The sequence below is a fragment of the Labrus bergylta genome, chromosome 9, assembly GCF_963930695.1.
Source record: "Labrus bergylta chromosome 9, fLabBer1.1, whole genome shotgun sequence".
NCBI classification, from domain to species: Eukaryota; Metazoa; Chordata; class Actinopteri; order Labriformes; family Labridae; genus Labrus; species Labrus bergylta.
In genome coordinates, this window is record NC_089203.1 from 2,915,170 (window position 1) to 2,938,393 (window position 23,224).

Genomic DNA, 23,224 nt, shown 5'->3' on the forward strand with positions numbered 1-23,224 from the left:
ACAGTGTAAATTTCCATACTGAATCAATGGGTAGGTCCTGTTGAAGTGGGCGTATGTAAATTGTAGCCTGTCCAATTGTTGTAGATGGATCTTTTAGATAGGCAAGGGTGTATCCTGTGCTGGGACATTGAAGAAGTCCAAGATTTCGACTGCGAGTAGATCCTGCAATTTTTAGAAACTCAAAGCCTCCCCCTTCTTGCAGCTTTGGAAACACCTCCATCAGCTTATTTGTTACAACCATGGGATCGTTGTCATTTCCTGTAAATATACATAATGCACATTAACTCAAACACCAAAAGCTAAGCTGTTATAACAAATACACACCAAGAAAATCACGTAATTAAAGTATGAGTCTAATATGTAAAATAGGTGAACACAAATGGCAATAAAATGAAATTAAAAATACAACTCCTACTAATGTCAGGACTCAGTGTTTTGCCAAATTTCTTGTTTCAGACCCACCTGAAAAGATCACCCTTTGTTCTCCAAGTCCTGAAACAAGAAGGTCTACTTTAAGCTGAATGCTTGGAACTTTATCAGCCTTGTTGTCAGCCAAACAACAGAAAGTGTGTGTGTAGCTTCTTCGGATGACTTGGCTCCGTGCTGGCCATCTCCTGGCACCGCTGCCGCTGTTGTTGTACGGAGCAAAGAGCCTTGCTACTTCGGCTGAAACACAGAGAAAACGTTACAGCTCCCATGATCACCACTCAGCTAAAACATCCTTAAGTCCCTGCTTAGAGTAATTTCAACGAATGTCACTGATAAATGTAATAAAGAAAGCAAACAACAACTGAAAAGAAATAACCAATAATACTCCAACTTAAGGGCTGCTGACATGCTAACACCATTCTGCCGACTAGCTAGCTTCGTTTAGAAGCACATCTGACTATCCTTACCTATCTTGAACAGGTGTACGTGGTGTAGCGACAGGTATCTGCTGTACCTGTGCTGCCGGTGGAGTTCTCCTCAGAGCTTCTTCAATCAAATCAGCTGCTTCTCTTAGCAGCTCCGGAGAGGTTTTGGACATCCTGCACCTAACACTTTGCACCAATGGTGAGGTGTACGATAAAGAAAGAAAACACCTGAGGTCCCAATATATGCATCTTATACAGTTCCAGAAAACTCCAATACTAAACCAAAGTACTATGTCTTACTATTATAGAGTAAAAAGTACAGAATATTTATCAATAATACAAGTTACATTGTAATAAAAAAAATCCAATACTATAAAAACATACAGAAAACATACGTATATATCAAACTGTTGCTTTTTAGCAGCATCAGCTTCTACTGTAATAAACCTTCAATGATTTTTCAATCGAAACCCCTCATCATGATGTCCTCGTTCCTAAGTTTGGTTGTTCAAGTCCATTAGACTGGAAGGATCTCTGGACAATCAGCCATCCTCACATTGGTCTCCCAAATATTGTCCTGGAAAGAAAAATCAACAACCAGTATCTTTGCACAAACAAAAACCTCAGAAATATATTCATTCAGGTCATTACCACTCAATAGCGGCATCTGAATGTTTTCTCCCAGCATTACAACTCCTACCCATCTCAATATCATAGCCTTAGCAAAGGTCAACAACAGCATACAAAAACAAAACATCACACACAGTGATAGAAGAGCATATTGTCAGCAGCATCAGGGATCAAAGTATAACAGGCGTCTCCGGTTAAATTTATGGAGGACTAAAAGTGCCAAAATTAAATATATAAATATATAATTAATTAAATCATTAAATGTGTCATCAATTATTTAATATTGGAAATAAATCAACAAATATGTAAATAAATATATAATGATTTAATTAATTAAATGCATGTGTTATTAAATAATTAATTAATTAATTAAGTGTTTAATTAATTATTTCAAATGTTAATTCATTTTATGTAAAACCACATTTAATTATTTTACTATTTATTTAATTATTTCACAATTTACTTAATCATTTCATGGTCCCTACACCAGCAGTGCATCATGAAATAATTGTATCTCTCACTGCTGCTCGTCAAAGTTTCTAACATCTGATTGGTTACTCAGCAAAGCAAGTCATGACAGATCGATCCCAGATAATGGATTGAAGCAGTGAATGCACTCCGATACATTAGGTGGCAGTGTTCATCCGTATATTCGTTTCGGTACGCTCTTCATTTGTCGTCGAAAAATAGTTGCTGATGATACAAGTAGGTAGGGAAAGGTCCATTGGAAGGTGCGATGGGTCGACCAGCCTGACTTTGGACAATTTTTTGATTTTATTTCTGAGGTTTTAAATGTATGCATTTATATAAAATCCTATTTTTCTTTTTAATTGGTTTGGAGTACTATATGTGGTTGCCTGGGGCAGAGGGACCTGTGAGAGAGTTTTCCTGTCTAGATTGTTTGATGGATACATTAAGAAAGATAGCTGCCTGATGGGTTATTTGCTCTCACACTCCACAACATTTTTTTTTACTATATTGCTAAGGTTAAACATGGACAGAAGGGTATATAGAAACCCCCGCAGCTGTATGGAGAGGGGTTGTCCTGAAAACAGAAACAGATGTCCACATGTTGTTCCTGGTGCATACATACGACTGTTTCTGTGTGTTCGACAGAGATCATTATTGGCTTCATGACTCTCCTGAGCAGACGTGCTCAGTGATACTTTTCTTGCTAATAAAATAATTCTTTTTAAAAGCAAGTCAGTGTCAACAGAGATTTTCTTCATCATCTGCAAATCATCAACGACTGGGGGAAACCACAACACTATGCCTTGCGTTCCTGTGATGTCTTTAAACTGTCTGTTCGTGTCCGCACTGAGCTCGGGAAAAGAGCTTTTAGTTTTGCTGCTCCCACCGCATGGAATTACAAAATGACTTGAAAATGGCAGATCTCATTTCACTTGAAGCCTTTGGCTCGATCTTAAAAGATAAAAAACAGGACAGTGCCTGTGTTTCTGAATTGAAATCTGTGATCAAGATTCTGCACTTTATCTGTAAATCAATTTACACATTGTAAATAGTTGTTCTCTCTTAACTTATTGTCTCTTTATCAGTCCGCTTCCGGTGCTGTGTGAGGTGGCCGCCGGTTGCAGCAGCTCCGGTTGTCCGTGTCATTATATCGTATTTTTTGATTAGTTATTATTTGTTTTTACTGTGTGTTTTTTGAGTATTAGTTTACTCTATTGAGTGGAAATGGCTACTTTCGCTCTTGGAATTTTTTGCGCTGTTTTTCTGTTACTTTGGACATTCTTTGTAACGGAGAGCAGCGCACAGCTGAGTGAGGGCATTGTTTACACATGCGATCAGCTGATGGCACTCTCCAAGGTGCTACTGCCCGGAACAAGGCCTGTAATTCCGGAGGAGCTGAGGAAGCGACGCCGAGCTGGAGCTAAGAGACGAGCTAAGAAGAGAAAACACAAGCCTTCTGTACCAGCGGTGATTATTATGGGGAACGTCAGGTCTTTGGGCAATAAGACGGACGAACTCGACGCGCTTGTTCGACACCAGTGGGAATACCACCAGTGCAGTATTATGTGCTTCACGGAGACATGGCTGCACTCAGACATCCCGGACCACAGCGTGGCGGTACCCGGCTTCAGGGCTTTTCAGGCTGACAGGGACGTTACTAAGAGCAGTAAGAAGAGGGATTGCACTGTATGTGAGTGAGAGATGGTGTAATCCTGGCCATGTTAATGTGAAGGAACGTCTCTGCAGCCCTAACATTGAACTGTTAGCTGTTGGAATGCGCCCCTATTACTTGCCCAGGGAATTCATGTACGCCATTGTTATAGCTGTTTACATCCCACAGTCAGCTGATTCCGAGTCTGCGAGTGATGCACTTTACTCTACTGTTTCACAGCTTCAAACTAAGCATCCAAATGCTTTTGTAGCCATTACTGGGGACTTTAATCATGTGAAAATGGACAAAACACTACCCACTTTTCATCAATATGTTAACTGTCCAACTAGAGAAAATAAAACACTGGACCTTCTGTATGCTAACGTTAAGGAAGCCCTTCCCCCCTTCCCCCCTTCCCCCCCTGGGCAGATCAGACCACAACCTGGTCCTACTGACACCAGAGTATATACCCCTGGTCCAAAGGCAGCCTGTGACCACAAGGACTGGTAGGAGGTGGACACAGGAGAGCAATGAGGCACTGCAGGGCTGCTTTGAGTCCATAGACTGGGATGTACTCTGCGAGCCACATGGAGAGGACATTAACAGCATGACTGACTGCATCACAGAATACATTAAATTCTGTTAAAACACTGCTTTACCGACCCGGACTGTACGTTGTTTTCCTAACAACAAACCCTGGATCACCAGTGACCCGAAAGCCCTTCTCAACAAAAAGAAACAAGCCTTCAGGTCTGGAAACAGGGAGGCGCTGAAAAGGATACAGCACGATCTGAGGGAAAAGCTGAGGGAGTGCAAGGACTCATAAAGGAGAAAGCTGGAGGCCAAACTCCATCAGAACAACATGAGGATGTGTGGACGGGAACGAGGTAAATCACTGGTTTCAAGGGGAGAGAAAGGCAACATTCTGGCAGCCTGGAGAGGGCGAATGAGCTAAACCTGTTCTTCAATCGGTTTAGTTCACAGCCTTCATCTGCCTCTCCCACCTCAAACAACACCCCTGTCCTTCACACCTTCCAGCCTCCCTTTGTATTTCCCCCCCCCCCCAACCCCCCATGGTGAACTCTTTGGACTCTGGCCCTGCACCACAGGAGTGCACCCCCTGACTCTAACAACTGGCCAGGTTAAGAGACAGCTGGAGAAACTAAACATTAGCAAGGCTCCAGGCCCGGACGGCATCAGCCCAAGGGTTCGGAAGACCTGCGCCTGCCAGCTGTCTGAGATTCTGCAACACCTCTTCAACCTGAGTCTGAGCCAGGAGAGGACACCGGTGCTGTGGAAAACGTCCTGCTTGGTCCCGGTCCCAAAGAAGACGACACCATCTTATCTCAAGGACTATCGACAAGTGGCTCTCACATCTCATGTTATGAAAGTGTTGGAGAGGCTCGTCTTGACCCACCTCAGGCCACAGGTGAAACCATCCCTTGACCCTCTACAATTTGCCTACCAGCCACACCTGGGAGTGAACGATGCCATCATCTACCTGCTGCAGCATGCTCACTCACACAGGGAAACGGCTGCACTGTGAGAATCACCTTTTTTGAGTTCTCCAGTGCATTTAACACCATCCAGCCACAACTGCTGGAAGAGAAGCTGCAGTTGATGGGCATGGACTCGTCCATCATCTCCTGGATTACTGACTACCTGACAGACAGACCACAGTTTGTCCAACTTGGCAGTGTTCAGTCTGGAATGGTGGAGAGTAGTGCAGGAGCTCCACAGGGGACTTGCTGTTTCCTTTCCTTTTCACCTTGTACACCTCTGACTTTCAGTACAACTCAAGGTCATGCCACTTGCAGAAGTTTTCTGATGACTCTGCGGTGGTGGGGTGTATAAGTGATGGGCAAGAGGAGGAGTACAGAGAGCTGGTGGATAACTTTGTGGAGTGGACAGAAAGAAATCACCTGATTCTGAACTTGGATAAGACCAGGGAGATGGTGATCGACTTTAGAAGGAAGAGGACAGAGCGACCATCGCTGTGCATCCTGGGAGAGGATGTGTCTGTGGTGGAGGAGTACAGGTACCTGGGTGTCAACATAGACAACAAACTGAACTGGAAGATCAACACTCAGGCTGTGTACAATAAGAGGATGAGCAGACTCTACTTTCTGAGGAAGCTGAGATCGTTCAACGTGTGCAGCAAGATGTTGGAGATCTTCTATCAGTCTGTTGTGGCCAGTGCACTGTTCTCTGCTGTGGTGTGCTGGGGGAGCAGCATTGGAGCTGGTGACACTAAGAGACTGGACAAACTCATTAAGAAGGCCTGCTCTGTGATAGGCTGCAAGCTGACAGAGAGGAGGACTCTGAACAAACTGTTATCCATTATGAATAATCCTGATCACCCTCTGCACACCCTACTGGACAAAAAGCGGAGCAGCTTCTCCAACAGACTGATACAACTCCGCTGTCACAAGGACAGATACAAGAAATCTTTCTTACCAAAGGCCATAACTCTGTACAACAGCTCACCGCAGAGAATTGTCATCATGATAATATCTGTCTCTCCATACTGTAATCTGTTCTGCACATGTTAAATTTACAAATTATCCCTGCACTCATGTTCACTTCATTTGTCTGTCTACTCGCCGTTATATTGTATAGTTTCTGCTTATAATATGTCTACACTCATGCACTTTAACTTATGTCAATACTGTCCATTTAAAACTCTGTTTTTGCACATTTACATTTAATCTTCCATATTTAATTTACAACCATTTATGACTCTGTTCTTGCACGTTTACATTTAATCTTCCATATTTAATCTTCCAATTTAAGACTAGTAATGCTTAGTTAAATCCTGGTTGTATATATTCACATTCTTAGTTTTTATATTTTTAGTACTTATTTACTTTGTATTTAATATCATATTGTGTTTAGATTTACTAACATTGTTTTTTTTTACTCATATTGTGTGTTGGATAACCTGCTGCTGTAACGCCACAATTTCCCAGTTTGGGATCAATAAAGTAATTCTATTCTATATTCTATTCTATCATGTAATGCTTTTTATGATGTGAGCTGCTGCCCTCTTGGCCAGGTCACCCTTGTGAAAGAGATCCTGATCTCAATGGGTTATTTACCTGGTTAAATAAAGGTTAAATAAAATAAATGTCCCCGAGAACCACTGTAGTCTCATTTAGCCACTTGTTAGCAACCGCCTTTTTATTTTTAAGGACGCGTAAAAACTTCAAAATTCACAAGTGGGGGTATGACCCTTTTTTTCAGATACACATTCAGTACCAACTGGAAAAGGCTCTGGGACCCACTTTTGGCTCCCGACCCATCAGTTGAGAACCACTACATAGCCCCCCAATGACTAAATCTGCCCCTGCCCACATACACAGTGCTGTGCTCCCCTGTGCAGCCTCTGTTACTACCTCTGAACCCGGCACAGAGGGCGGGTCACTTGGTCCCCCATTACTTTTCTGCAACATTCATATTGAAGGTTAAATGTCACAGAGACATAATCATCAAGCCTCAAAACGGCAGCTTGCTTTTGTATGCAGCTGTGTCATGCTGCGTTCAAGTCACATCACATAAACAGTCATTTCAAGATTCAAATGTGTCACGTATTCTTTCTCCAAAGGTTAAATTAAAGGAAAGCAGTTTTTCCTGGATGTGCTGAAAACAATCTCAAAAGATAAAGTGCTATTGAAACTTTGTGAAATGATCCAATTGGCAGTAAATGAGTTGAACCCTCAGCTTTTGATATTTGTGTTTATCTGTTGAAGAACCAAAGAAGACAACTGTCATTTTAACACTCATACCACTGTGTCTTTAATGCTTCAACATTATTATCCAATCAGACTTTAAAACTAGAAACAAACAAACACAGCTCCACCCTGTATGACTCAACACAGACAAACCAGGAAACAGACGCTTCCTCTCTCCGTGAACACACACACACTGAAACACACACACGGACGATAACTTTCACTGTGAGAAATAAAAGAGACAACTTCCACAGAGAGACAACAGCTTCAGGAGGGAATACTGGGAATACTGAAATACTGCCACTTTAACCAGTTACTGACTGAACTCTGTAAGAAGCTTCAGAAAAACAAGAGTCAAATTAAGTAACAGGAGACTCTGTGGACGAGGGAAAGGAACCTCAGCAGTCTGACCTGTTTGTGCTGTTTAAACTGTCCATACCTGTCGGGAGTTTTGCTTCATTCAGAGAAAAATGGCTTCTTGTTCAGAGGAGGATCTGTGCTGTTCTGTCTGCTGTGACATCTTCAAACATCCTGTGATTCTGTCATGTAGCCACAGCTTCTGTAAAGCCTGTCTACAGAGATGGTGGAGAGAGAAGCAGGCCCAGGAGTGTCCAGTCTGTAGTAAAAGATCTTCAAGGTCAGAACCACCTATTAACTTGGCATTAAAGAACATGTGTGAGGCCTTCTTACTGCAGAGAGATCAAAGAGCTTCATCAGACTCTGAGGATCTCTGCAGTCTGCACTCTGAGAAACTCAGACTGTTCTGTCTGGATCATCAGCAGCCAGCGTGTCTTGTCTGCAGAGACTCCAAACAACATACCAACCACACATTCAGACCCATCGATGAAGCTGCACAAGATCTCAGGGACAAGCTCCAGGAATCACTGAAGCCCTTAAAGGACAAATTGGAGGGATATGATAAAATCAAAAAAGTCTGGGATGAAACAGGAAAACACATCAAGGTCCAGGCTGCAAACACAGAGAGGCAGATAAAGGAACAGTTTAAGAAACTTCACCAGTTTCTAGATAAGGAAGAGGAGGCCAGAATCTCTACACTGAAGGAGGAAGAGAAGCAGAAGAGTCAGAGGTTGAAGGAGGAGATTGAGGTTCTGAGCACAGAGATAGCAGCTCTTTCACAAACAGTCAGAGCCTCAGAGGACAAGCTGAGAGCTGCAGACCTCTCATTCCTGAAAAACTACAAGGCTGCAATGGAAAGAGTCCAGCAGCGCCCCCTGCTGGAGGATCCACAGCTGCCCTCAGGAGCTCTGATAGATGTGACCAAACACCTGGGCAACCTGAGCTTCCACATCTGGAACAAGATGAACATGGTCTCCTACAGTCCTGTGATTCTGGACCCAAACTCTGCTGGTCCAGACCTCATCCTGTCTGAAGATCTGACCCGAGTGAGACGAGGAGAGGAGCAGCAGCTTCCTGATAATCCAGAGAGGATTGATGACAGCTGGTCTGTCCTGAGCTCTAAAGGCTTCAACTCAGGGACTCACAGCTGGGACGTCGAGGTTGGACAGAACACAAAGTGGGAAGTTGCTGTGTGTGAGGAGTCATCAGTCAGGAAGAGAGACATATATTCTGGATTATGGAGAATGGGGTTTTATGGGGAAATATACAGAGCAGAAACCCCATCAGGTAAACACACCGAACTGTCAGTGAGAGGATGAACTCAGAGAATCAGAGTGAATCTGGACTGGGACAGAGGAAAGCTGTCATTCTCTGATCCTGACACTAACACACACATACACACCTTCACACACACGTTCACTGAAAAGCTGTGTCCATACATTTATAATTATGAACTACGTCCTCTGAAGATAATACCACTGAACGTCTCTGTAACAGTGAAACAATGATGATGAAGAATTCTGCAATGCTTTTGTATTTTGTGGTAAAGGCTGAAAACTATTTCAGACATCAGTTGTCCTCTTCCAAACAGAATCTGAAGGAATACATTGATTGTAAAGAACAAGATATGTAGGCTACTGGGAATGATCTTTGAAAATCATTTAAAAAAAAGGCTAAATTATAAACCCGTATGTCAGTTATATGTGCTGATTTCAATCCATTTATATTAATCCGAAATACAGAAATAAGATGCCAGAAATGTGTTCATCCATCGGGGAGAGATATATGATTACACCCTGAGGAGTTCTCATCATTTTAAACCTTCATATTTTTCATGTGTTTGATTGTTCTCTAACTTTTTATATCACAGAAATCAGCGACATAAAGGTCAAATGCCTTTCTGACTCTGTTACCACCAAAGCCATCACTCCTGCCACTCACTCAATCCTCACTGACTGCATCACTGAAATAAAATCTTGGCTCCAAACCAACTATCTCAAACTCAACTGCGACAAATCAGAAGTCATCATCATCAAATCCACCAACAACTTCTCCCTCACCATCAATGGCTCTACAGTGCTCCCTTCCCCCCACATCCGTAACCTTGGTGTCATCTTCAACCAAACCCTCTCCTACGACAAACACATCTAAAATAAATCACCAAAACAGCCTTTTTCCATCTCTGTAACATCGCCTGCCTCCGCTCATCCTACTCATTTTCAGCTGCCGAGACCCTCACCCACGCATTCATCACCTCCAGATTACTGCAACAGTCTCCTCTACGGTTCACCATCCAAATCACTCAAGAAACTTCAATATATCCAGAACTGCTGCTCGTCTCCTCACACACTCCAGCACCAGAGACTACATCACCCCCATCCTTCATGACCTCCACTGGCTCCCCATCCCCCAGCGTATCAACTTCAAGCTCCTCATCCTCACCTACAAAGCCCTTCACAACCTGGCTCCCCCCTACCTGTCTGAGCTCCTCCACCAGCACACTCATTTATTATTATTATTAAGAGAGTCATGATAACAGACATGTAAGTGATAAGTTACATTAGGCTGCACATATACAACACCACAGTAGGTGAGCTGAATGTGAAGATGGCTCTCAAATGGTTTAACTGGTTCAATGATGGTGCATGGTATTTTGACACTATGAGTGTTCTATGAGTTAAAACTGTTATTATGTATGCTACCTCCATCCTTCCTCGGATGGGCATCGGCTCACTTATCCTAATAATTTTCATAGGTAGATGACCTGACTGACATGCACTTTGGCCGCCAGTAGAGGGCGAGCAAGCACCTTAGTTAAATTACCCACAGGGGGCTACATCATTTAAATTTTTGTTGTTGCTAACTTTCAAAAAATAAGTTATCCTTTTTCAGTCATGTGGAGATTTGATAATAAATGATGAGCAATGTTTCTCTTCATCCTTTTTTTTTCTTATGATATATTTAAAATGAACATTGCACATTAAAGAGGACATATTCTCCACCTTTTCAAACAGTCCCCCTGTGGTCTAAATGAAACATCTGTGCTGTGCTTTGATCAAAATTGAACATGAATCAAGCACCAGAGGAGGTTTGTGACCCAGTATAAACCAGCTCTCTCAGAACGCTCCGTTTTGGTGTGTGTGTCTCTTTAAATGTTCTATATGTAACTTTTTACATGTATTTTTTTATCCCCCATTAATAAGCGAACAGTTAACTGATGTGAAAAAGTAGATGTTCACTGTCTCTCTGTGTTGCCTGTATAAAATTTTTACCTGGGTCGGTTTTTCCGCCAAAGTTCCAGGAAGTGATGTTAAATGCTCGTTCTCGACGTCCTCCTCACTCCACTCCACTTTACAGAGATCATCAGTAGTGCCTGTCGAGACTGTTGTTTGTATGGAGAATAAATCTAACATGGAATCTGTACAAATAAACGACCGGCCTCTACACAGACTCCTTCACAGACTTTCACATGTGTATGTCCACTTACCTCCTCTGTAAACATTATGCCGGTAAATATCCAGTGTTTGACGGCCAATGATGAAGCTCGTTCAAATACGTATGAGCACGCCAGCAAGAGCGAGCAACAGGTTACTGGCGCAGTTCGCCTAACGGCCAGTATCTACAGTCCACAGAGCTGGAACAGAAGAAATTGACTTTTCATGTCTGGATTAAAACATTTCACATGTGTCACTACAAATGCAATATTTTTTAAAGTTACATATAGCCCCTTTAAAGCACATGTGAGGATCTTACGGTTTGGGTGGATTTTGGCGCCCCCCTGAGGACAACATATGTATTGTGAAACCCCATTCAAATCTCAGATTTAAACATTCAATCCTGTTGTATTACTTGTGAACAACAAGAACAAGATAAACTTTAATAACCACACAAGGGGAAACTATTTTGAGACATGCTACACACCCAGGAGGAAATCACAGGCATGCACAAACAGGATCCTGAGGACAGTAATGAGGGGGTGTCAGAGTGAGGGGCACATGAAGGAGAATTGAACAGTTGGCGGTTCAGTGCCTTACTCATGGACACATCTGCAGAGTTCAGGAAGGGAACTGGCACCTCTCCAGCTACCAGACCAATTTCCAGATTTGGTCCGCACAGGGACTTGAACCAGTGACCCCCCCAGTTCCCTCCAGATTATGACACCCAAGTCAAGGCCCTCCATGAAGTGTGTACCTGGATCAGGGTGATCCTATCCAGTTTTTCTCCTGATAGAAGAAAAGTGGATTACCAAATCTGTATGATTTAATAGAGATTTTGAACAGCCAAACCCTGATTACCAGCACTCAAGAGGGGGCTCAGCACTACATACTTTGTCCACAGGGGGCGCCAAAAATCCACACAAACTGAAAGTTCCTCACAGCTGCTTTAAACCAGTGGGCGCGCACTGTAGCTGTTCCCACTCAACGTTCTTGAAGCCAAAATACGCCGCTTAGGGGCGCTTCCATCTTGCGATTTTGACGTCATTTGGAGCCAGTAGGGTCCGGGGGCAGGAGCCCTGGTAACACGCCCCGCCCACTTAGCGTACTGCCCTGATGACTTACGCAGCCCAGCTACGCCGAAAGCGCTCTGCCGGTCTATGATGAAGAAATGTGTAAGTACAACCAACCACCGTATTCAAAGTCTAATATTTAAACACACTGTGTTTTAAAAAATCCAGTTATTTTGATCATTATTGAAAATACGTGGGCTGCTGGGTCCTCTGTTTTTGCCAAAATCGTTCTATATTTAAGCTATATTTAAGCTAGGTTAGCACCACAGACCGTAGGCTACAGGTGGTAAGATATGTTGTATTTTGTTACAAACTGATAGTCTGCAATGTGATTCATGTCTGCTTTTCTAATATATTTAAATAAACAGTAAATCAATCGTTTTTTGTATTTTCATTTGGTCAAAGAAGAGATAAAAGCAGCTGGTCTGACATCTTCCACAGAGGTGAAGTGTAAGTTAAAATCATCTGTTAAAAGTTTTATATCCTGTGATTTTTATTTAAGTTTCATAAAGAGGATTGTCAAAACAAGCTATTGTTAACAATACAGTCTTCTAAAAATAAAAATCACACTGAGTCATACACCAGCTAAATGTTAAATAGAAAGGTGATGTTTTCTTTTCCATTTTACAATCAACAGAACCTAAAAATGACTAATTTCAACCTTCATCTGTACACCTGTTACAGAGGTCAGGCTGGGGTCACATAGTTTGAAGGAACCTCCTCCTTTTTTCACCTGTGCCAGATGCCCTGCTCATCCACTGTGGTAGAAATGACCTTACACCAGCAGCTCTCCCAGATGAAGAGTCCTCTCTGCCATCACCCAGAGGAGCTGATCGACGTCTGAAGAAGGTGGACAGAGTCTGGTGCTTTGTGACAGTGAACAGTGAGAAGGCTACCATAGTCATCCTCAGATAAAACACAGAGATCCAGGTCAATATTTAATTTATTTTTCTTAACATGATGTTGCCCTGTGTTTGAAAGGCCAGATGCTGGAGGGTTGTGTTGGATTTGCTTTTCCACCATATTTTAACAGTCAAACAATCATCCAGGATCTCTATACTTTATTTGATTTTTGTTGGGATTTCTTTGTTAAATTATTTTTTATACTTTCTCCTATGTCCCAGCAGTTCAACCTGATGGTCTCCCTTACTTATTTTCCACATGGTTAATGAAACCAGGGGTTGTTTATTGAAGATTTCTTTTCATAAAATGTTTAAATAAACTTTTTAAAAATCTGAATTGACTGTCTCTGATTAACTGGAGTACAATAAAGTGTTGGTCACAGTAAAATAATTTAGCAGTTAAGTTTAAAGCTCACATTTGAAAAGTCCTTGAACTGACATTAATTTCTTGTTGACCATCAACAGCTAAGACAACAGCAAAGCTAACAGACGAGCTCAGCTGGTCTCATCTGAGATAAATGGCCTTCAAACTTATTTAATATTAAACATTTAAAGCCAACAAGCATAGCAAGATACATATGAGATTCCATTTCCATTTATTCAATCACAGACTTGTCAAACAGTCTGGCATTTTGTGCTGCTGTTTTCAAGAGTTAATAACTGAAGAGAAGAAGTCCATCGAGAGGGGACAGGAAACGTTCAGGGGACGAGTCCTCCATGTTGTCAGGGGTTGCTGATGGATCTGAATCTGAGGGAATCTTCTGTAATAAAGAAAAACAATCACAGAGTTAAATGTAAAGTATAATGAATTTTACTGTGATGTTTATGCCTCAGACCTGAAATCAGATCTGTCCTCAGGTTCTGCTAAACTTCAGGTTCTAAAGTTTGTTTTTATGACAGGAGAACTATTTATGAGGAAAAACAAAATATATAATAAGACATGATGAATTCAATAATATGATCAGCTTTATGAATTTATGTTTTAAGACAAAAGTGTTCCTGCCACTTTCTATTAAAGATTATTTTAAACTGTCATCACATGGGCCAGCCTGATAAATTAAACTAATGTTAAATATTCTCATATAATCAGACAGCCAATTTGTGTGCAAAACCTCACCGGAGCTGGAATCAGAGTCTGGACTGCTGTTTCCTTTGGGCATTGATTTCCTTGAAGACAGAAAGAAGAACAATTTAAACATGAACTTCTTGCAGAACCATAGAGGCTGTTAAAATCTTCTGCTAGTCTTCCTTACATTTTAAGAAGGATTATAAATTGTTACTAAAATTACTTTGATGCTGATAGCGGTTACAATAACACGGTCCAATCATATGAGAGATCATTTTACCTTTGAGTCCTATGTGAAGGCGTTCTCTTCAGAATCAGCACTGCAAAGACAAGAAGATGGCGTCCACCTTCACAACCTGCTGCTTCAGTCTGGCTGCATCATGGTCACCTACAGGAACAGCACAGAAATGCAATCAAAGTACTTCACTTTATTTATCAGAGGATGTACTGTATGCAAAGTAAAACATTTTAGCTGTAATTCCTCAAAAAGATTTGAGACTGCTTTGTTATTTGAGAGCACAGATTGTTTCTTTTCCCTTCTCTCTGTTTGCCTGTACATGACCTTTTAGTGCTGTAAAAGATGCTACAGTAAATCCTGGATCAGCTGTGTGGATGGTGTGACTGTGTGGTAAAGCTTTGTTAAAGTTGTCACGCACATACTCATATGTCTTTGGAGAGTAAAAGCACAGTGTGGTGGCAAACTGCTTATAAAATATAAAATAGTATTTTATTGGTGAGGTGCCCCAATCAAAGCGTCCTACAGAGTAGTATCAGCAGCTTTAGAGGGAGGAGACGATATGGAAAGCCGATTGAAGATTTAATAGATATCCTTGATATCAAAGCTCAGTTTCCTGTACTAGTCAAGTCTTTGGCCGCACTAGTTTACTAGTAGAACGTTGAAAGACTTACTAGTAAACTAGTTGAAGGAAAAAAGTCCTACATGTTAACTAGTAAGGTGCAAAATATCTACTAGTTAACTAGTACAAAAAATTGTGTGTCTACTAGTTAACTAGTGCGCCTAAACATGTTTACTAGTTAACTAGTAAGAGCAACAATGTCCACTAGTAAGCTAGTTTGACTCTTTTTAACCTTACTTGTAAACTAGTGAGGTTCAAAATGTTTACTAGTTAACTAGTAAGACCCAAATGTCCACGAGTATCACTAGTGATGCAGTTACAAATTTCACTTGTTTACTAGTGAGGCTCTTAAAGTTCACTAGTTAACTAGTTAGTGCAAAAAGCCAACTAGTAACACTAGTTCAGGACATTTTAGTCCTACTAGTGAACTAGTGAGGCTCAAAATTGTCACTAGTTACACTAGTAGTACTCTTTTTGGCATAACTAGTTAACTACTACGGTTTTAAATGTTAACTAGTACTACTAGTGAAAGCCAAAATGCGTACTAGAAACACTGGTTGAAGTACATGCTAATGAGTGGGTGGGATCAGGGCATTCTCTGAACCTTATCATTGGTTCTCCATATAGACCTCCACCTTCCACAAATTTAACCCTTTGTAAGAAGGAGCAAGTGCTGTGAAGCAACGGCTTCTTCCCTACTTTCCATGGAGAGTAAAACATGAAAATTATATATATATTAAATGTTAGAATTGTTTTTTTAAACTTAAAATAAGATAGAAGATCATTTTAGAACTGTTCTCATGATTTTCTTTTTCCTTTTTTATCCCATCAAGACAGTATTTACAGAAAACATAAGAAAGAGTACATCTTGAGGTCAGTAGAGTGATAAAAAACAGCCCAAGGTGCAATTGTAAGTTAAAAATGAATGTGTAAATATTTCATCAGATAAAATTATGGACTTTAAAACAACTGGAACTTGATACATAATTTATGTTCTTGAACTTAATACGTTTTAATATGGCCTAAAGTCGGTAAACTAAGAAAAATAAAGGGATTCAAGATTAGGGCCACGTAAAAGGAAAAAAAAAACTAAAATTTAGAGATTAAAATAGTTAATTTAGGACAATAAAGTAAAATGTACGAGATTAATTTCTTGTTTAAGTCTATATCAGAAGAGCAGGAGCCGCCTGTTCGAAAATGATAAACGTGGAGCATCTTGTTATAGTAAAGGTTTGACAAATAAGGAAATAGGCTCCTTCCTTGTGTAGTCTGTAAAAACAGTTTGACAAATATATCCGATAAGTTGTTTTATCAGCACATCATCATCACATTGTCATAAAATATTAGGACCCTGAAAAGATACTGGAAGCAACTGTAATTTTCCAAAGAAAAAACCACACTGACTTGGATGAAACTGTCTCTTTTGTGGCAGAGGAAAATGCTTTAGGGGTTCTCCTTTCATCATTTTTTTATTCTCCTAAATTTACATGTTTATTCTCGTACATATACAAGATTAATATTTTCTCTTTTTTTCTTTAAGATGGCTCTACTCCATTGTATAAATGAGCCCTAAAAATTTAATTTTATCATGTACAGTAAAGGTTAAAAATTGTACTATTTGCAAATGCCCCACAGATGGTGCTATACGTACATATACTGTCTACAGTACTAGTACTACTAGTTGACATTTAGGCCTTTACTAGTGCGACTAGTAGCACTAGTCGCACTAGTCGCACTAGTCGCACAAGTCGCACTAGTCGCACTAGTCGCACTAGATGCACTAGTCGCACTAGTAGCACTAGTCGCCCTAGTCGCACAGCTTCCATGAAATTGGATGGGTATGGGGAGGGGAATACAAAGAAGCTGCCTATTTGATTGGTTAAGCTTTTGGTCAATGTGGTTGCTTGTTTATTGGTTAAGAAAATTTCCCAAATGCTACAGTTTTAAACGCAGACATGGCTGACACTGTCCTTAGGCTCATTAGAAGGAGATGTATAGCTATTGAAAGAGCCAAAGAAAAAAAACATTTAAAAAGTATAAATATTTGCATATATTTCAGTGACATGTCATTGCTTTAATTTCCCACAAATACTGCAATCACTAATAATCATTAGTGATTTTTATAACAAATAAAACAAAGTTTAAAAAACAAAGATTGGACTAGAGATCAATACTTCTCTGTAACATAAATAAAAATGTAATATCAGATTTGGTTTTGAGCATGGGTCATAAAATTCTACCAAAGGACATTCAATGTGTTACCATTTTGTGAAAATATAACGTAAAACAAATAAACAAAGCTTAAAAAATTAGCCACAGTTTATCTCAAGGTACTATTCAGAGCTGGTCCTTTAAGGCTGGCAAAATCATTGGTTTGACATTGACCAATCAAAATCCTTGTCCCGACTGCTTCATCAGCATGCATACTACTAGTGCTACTAGTACTACTAGTGCTACTAGTGCTACTAGTGCTAATAGTGCTACTAGTACTACTAGTAAGAGCCTAAATGTCCACTAGTAGTACTAGTGCAACTAGTGCAACTAGTGCTACTAGTACTACTAGTGCTACTAGTAAGAGCCTAAATGTCCACTAGTAGTACTAGTGCTACTAGTACAACTAGTGCTACTAGTAAGAGCCTAAATGTCCACTAGTAGTACTAGTACTGTACACATTAGCAGCATATATAAGTATAGCACCATCTGGTGGGCATTTGCAAGTAGTATCTTAATTTTATGCTTTAATCATAAAAACATGACTCCTCATATGATAAAATAAATCTTAATGTATGTTGCTTGTGCACTTATATCTGCTCACTGCCATATGTATCTTTTCTGCTGGGCTTACTCGAAGCTAAACCAAGAAAATTTAGCAAGTCCATAACATACCGATCCTGCAACTGACACCTAATGGCCGAAATGCATATCTCTCTGCAGCTACTTATTGTATAAGGGTTATTTCTCCAGATGTAAGAGGCTGACTTTATATTTATTTTAAAAAAAAACATTAAAACATTTATTTCAAGTTTCAGGCTTGTTACTTTTTTCCTGTTATATTTTCTTATTCACATTAGTTTAATAATTCAGTATACACTTGTCCTAAATCCTAATATTTTATTCAATATTTTGCATGATCATCTAGCAGATAAACTAAATATAAACACATTTCTTTCATGATTTAAAAAAAAAAATTAAATTTTTCACTTTGCAAGTTTCAAACTAGTATATCTTTCATATTTTATATTGCCATATTTTCAATGGCAAGAAAAAAGCTAAAATCCTTGAACATTAATGTTGTGCAAGATTTTATTTTATTCAATCATACTACTATACATAAATATTAAGTGATGGGTTATTGTTTATTTTTTGACAAATACTGCAATAATGAATAATCATTAGTGATTTTTAGAACAAATAATACTAAGTTTAAAAAACAAAAAAGTTGAAAAGATGAATAACAATGTAACATCAGATTTGGATTTAATCTGTGCATGGGTCATAAAATTCTATCAAAGGGCATTCAGTGAGTTACCATTTAGTGATAATATAACATGAAACAAATGAACAAACCTTCAGAAATTAGTGCTGGTTTAACCGAAGGTACTATTCAGATCTGGCCCTTTAAGGCTGGCAAAATCGCAGGTTTGACATTGACCAATCAAAATCCTTGTCCCGCCTGCTTCATTATCATGCGGTCAACTAGTGCTACTAGTACTACTAGTGGACTGCCAGTTGACCTTTACAAGTAAACTAGTAAGGACCAAATGTCCACTAGTTACACTTGTAAAACACATTTCGACTTTACTAGTAAACTAATGATGTTCAAAAAGCTTAACTAGTTTATTACTAAGGGCATAAATGTCACTAGTACCACTAGTTGCAGTCTAATTGACCTTACTAGTTAACAAGTAGGGCTCAAGATGTTTACTAGTAGTACTAGTGAAAGAAAAATGCACACTAGTATCACTACTTTGGTCTTCAAGGCCTTACTAGTAAACTAGTGAGGCTTTAAATGCATACTAGTTAACTAGAACGAGTCAAAATGTCCACTAGTTTACCAGTTAGACCATGTGTGACCTTGCTAGTTAACTAGTGAGGCCAAACACAGTTAACTAGTTAATAAGTAATTGCAAAATGTCCACTAGTTGTACTAGTTAACTAGTTAGATAAATTGTCAGTCACAAGTTAACTAGTAGCCAACAGATCAGACTACTAGTTGACATCTGTGTTCAACTAGTTAACTAGTAAAGGGTTTTAACTGTTCAGCATGTAAACTTGTCAAATTATATCATTCAACTAGTTTACTAGTCAAAAGCAAATGTCCACTAGTATGCTGTTTTGTCTGCAACTAGTTTACTAGTGCCACACAAAGTATTCAACTAGTTTACTAGTGAGGCCAAAAAGACACTAGCTAGTTTAACTAGTGGACAAAAAGGCACTTACTAGTTTACTCGTAAACTGTATAGGGCTTTACTAGTAAACTAGTAAGGTTAAAACCGCCCTCAGTAGTGTGACTAGTTGACATTTTAGCTACTACATGTTAACTAGTAAACGTTTCCGAGCCTCACTAGTTAACTAGTAGGTTTAAAAATATTCCAACTAGTGTTACTAGTTGACACATTTTATCTTACTAGTGACCTAGAAAGGTAAAATGCATCTTCACAAGTGTTACTAGTTACCATTATGAGATTAACTAGTTAACTAGTTAGCATTTGTGTCTAACTAGTTAACTAGTAAAATGAAAACAGATATCGACTAGTAAGATAGTTCTAATCCTGCAATCCAACTAGTTGACTAGTGTGCAATATGTAAATGCAGTGGGTGGGATTATAACCAAATCCTGGGTCCTGATTTGATGTTATTTTTGTTCTTGATTTTTAGAGCCTATCATAAGCCTCAATCCACACTTATCCCCCACCTCCTCGTTACCATTTTGTGCAACAAGTGTTACTAGTGACATTTTAGATCTAGCTAGTTTACTAGTAAAATATTTAAGTCTCACTAGTTCACTAGTACGACTTGTAAAGATGATACTAGTGCAACTAGTGGACATTTGTTCTCTTACTAGTTAACTAGTGAACATTTAGAGCCGCACTAGTTAACTAGTAAGACTAATAAAACCATCTCTAGTACAACTAGTGGACCTTTCTGCTCTTACTAGTTAACTTGTAAAAACTTTTTATCCTAACTAGTTAGCTAGTATGGTCCATATATATGCCTTTCTAGCTTACTAGTGGACATTTTGGCTCTTACTAGTTAACTAGTAAACATGTTTAGGCGCACTAGTTAACTAGTAGACACAATTTTTTGTACTAGTTAACTAGTAGATATTTTGCACCTTACTAGTTAACATGTAGGACTTTTTGCCTTCTACTAGTTTACTAGTAAGTCTTTCAACGTTCTACTAGTAAACTAGTGCGGCCAAAGACTTGACTATTACAGGAAACTGAGCTTTGATATCAAGGATATCTATTAAATCTTCAATCGGCTTTCAGGAGCGCACCGGAGGGGGTGAGCTGGGGGAGAGACGCACAACCTGAGAAAAAGGAAATCCCAGTTTAAAATAAAATGTTGGTGAAAAGAGGGAAATAGGACGACATAAATGTCAATGTTGAAATTCTTTTCAATACAGAGGCTGTTTGAATGTTCAGTTTTCTTTGACTATAAAAAGGCAACAATAGCCTGTAGTTTAATCCTGGTGTTTCTCTTCGTTAACGATTATTGAAGTGAAATCAAAAATAAATGCATGACATTTAAAACATATTAACGTGTGGGGAAAAACGTGATCTTTATGTCTTCTTTTATTGTGCCTATGTCTCCTCCTAACTAACATAACAGCAGCATGTTGTGTGTAACACTGGTCTCCTGCATTAACACCTTCCTTTCAAAGGTGTTAAATACAGACACAGTCACAATCACAGCAATGTTTGTCAGGTTTTGTCAATTTTTAGAACAATTTCTCTATGAGTGTCATTAAATTTACAATATGATCAACTTGTGACTGTTGAATTGGTGTGTGTGGAAGACAATGCAGAATATTTATCAGTTTAAGCAGCATGATGCTCGGTTAATATTACATTACACCACCGCCGGTTGTTGATGTTTGCGTTCACGTTTCGGTCAGTCTCTTAAATCAGTAACAGTTATATTAAATCAGATCTTACCTTTAGTTTTATCTGGATACATAGAGAAATAATCTACCCTCGTATATAGTACTATGAATTTCAGCCTGCACGGTGAAAGTAAAACCTGTTACTCTCGGTATAGCCCACTTATCACTCAGATTGTAAACACGTACACATTAGTAATGATGCAGGCCAGATTACAATTATGTGACTTTGTTTTTACCCTCGATACTTTTTTGAGACCTTACCAGATGTTTTTATTTTTGCTGTAAAATAACTGTACAGTCAATGAACCACATCTATGAGCGGATTTTATATCACGATTCTTGGTTTTAAATACAATCACAATAACGACATAACAATATCAAGAAACATAGCATGTCAGTTGTTAGGTTTGCTCATTTAATAAAATAAAATAAAAAGATAAATCATGCCGGATAAGTAACCTGTCTTTACAACATTTCAGCTAACCTTAGACTGCTTATGTGATAGCTAGACTTTAACCAATGACACATAAATCACTTTTTTACTTACCGAAAAATCTGCAAAGATCCCTTATCTCCCACAGGTCGGTTAGAACAGTTTACTGCAGAACAACTCATTTTGCCAGCTCAAAAAAGATGAAAAAACTGAACGGAAAAATTCAATGGCGTCTCGGCTTTCCTTCACTACGTAACTTTTGTTATTCACAAAGAGAGCTACGCAAGATCGGCGGCTGTCAATCATCGTCAAATATGACGTAAAATCCCGTTTTTCAACCTCAAATAACTTATTTAAAACAAACTTCACAGAGAAATGAGCACTTGAACACAATGTAGGGTGATAATAACTAATGATCACAGCAGAGTTTATGTTTGGAAAAAAATTATGTGACGAGTATTTTAGCTTTACAGTTTGACCCACATCCCATCTGTTATCATTGAGGAGGCGGGGTTTATGACCTATACTGCAGCCAGTCAGCAGGGGGAGCTCTAAAAATAAAAGCTTCACTAGACTGGGGACCTTGTCCCGTCCATTATTTTTACAGTCTATGCTTTAAACTAGATATTTAATGTTTGGCATTGCATTTATTTATTGAATTAATTGATGGGGTAAAACAATCTTTAACATGCTTAATGTCTCCCTAACCTACGATCCCATTTAAGTGCAAATATATTATACAATCATATAAATATAAAATAAATTGTCTATACCTGCTTTGTAAACATGTTTTAATGTTTGACATTTTAATTGGTTTTCTTACATTTTGTTCCTGTACTCCACACTGACTCAGTCCTCTAATTGATCCTGTTAAAAAGTTCGATCACATCACAAAGTGGAGGTTTGATTTGGAGTAGAATAACTGATCTATTTCTGTATCCAATTAAAAACCTGATACCCCCAGAAGTGATCAAAGTGATCCAGATTTTGTAATCCCTTGTTTTGCTATCCCAGATAAAAGTGATGTTGTAAATTTTGTCCTGGTTTTTACAAAGGCTTTTCAGATTGGATTGTTCTGATCCAGATACCACAAGATCAGGATTACAGAATCTAGATTTGCAGTCTTTGAATAGGCCAGCATCTGTTACATCAAAGCGAAGCAATGTACATCAGAGAGTAAGTACAACACTAATCCAGTCATACACCGCCACAAGCAATGCAGGGTTAGGTGTCTTGCCCAAGGACACATTGGACATGTTACTCAACTGGGGATTGAGCCACAGCCACCCCCTAATATATTTAATTAACACGGTATGTAAAGTTACAGAGATGGACTTATTTTTTTAACATATTCAGTTATTTTAGATCATGTACTTCCTGCTATGTATTATTTGTTTACCTGCCCAGGTACAACAGATTAAAACAGAATTTAAATGTAATCGTGCACTGCCCCTGTAAAAATAAACAATAAAGAAATAATACAAATACATTAAATGTCTCATTGGGATTAAAAAAAAGTCAAAGAAAATACTTTTGTTGTCAGCAGATGAGACTGACTTCTCTTCAACAGAGGGAAACAAAGCTTCATATCCTCCTCTTAGAAGAGAGTGAACCAAGGATCCCATCTCTGCTTTTGAACACCCAAGTTTGAAGGAA

At 39.2% G+C, this 23,224-nt stretch overlaps 1 protein-coding gene and 2 long non-coding RNA genes across 3 annotated transcripts; 2 read left to right on the forward strand and 1 right to left on the reverse strand.

Moving 5' to 3' along the window:
• Positions 1-7,530: 7,530 nt before the first annotated feature.
• LOC110000986 (E3 ubiquitin-protein ligase TRIM39-like) lies at positions 7,531-10,621 on the forward strand. Its single transcript, XM_029281752.2, has one exon. It carries the CDS (start codon positions 7,808-7,810, stop codon positions 9,011-9,013), a length of 1,206 nt encoding a protein of 401 aa, XP_029137585.2. The 5' UTR covers positions 7,531-7,807; the 3' UTR covers positions 9,014-10,621.
• Positions 10,622-12,082: 1,461 nt separating this feature from the next.
• Positions 12,083-13,440, forward strand: LOC136179980 (uncharacterized). Its single transcript, XR_010666896.1, has 2 exons — positions 12,083-12,651; positions 12,886-13,440. It is a non-coding gene; the product is annotated as an uncharacterized lncRNA (long non-coding RNA).
• Positions 13,441-13,682: 242 nt separating this feature from the next.
• LOC136179959 (uncharacterized) lies at positions 13,683-21,389 on the reverse strand. Its single transcript, XR_010666872.1, has 4 exons — positions 21,188-21,389; positions 14,450-14,557; positions 14,221-14,270; positions 13,683-13,864 (listed from the first exon to the last, which is right to left on the reverse strand). It is a non-coding gene; the product is annotated as an uncharacterized lncRNA (long non-coding RNA).
• Positions 21,390-23,224: the final 1,835 nt, after the last annotated feature.

Excerpts from the sequence above, each read along its gene's own strand:
- LOC110000986 (XM_029281752.2), top strand. The coding sequence starts at position 7,808 with ATGGCTTCTTGTTCAGAGGAGGATCTGTGCTGTTCTGTCTGCTGTGAC.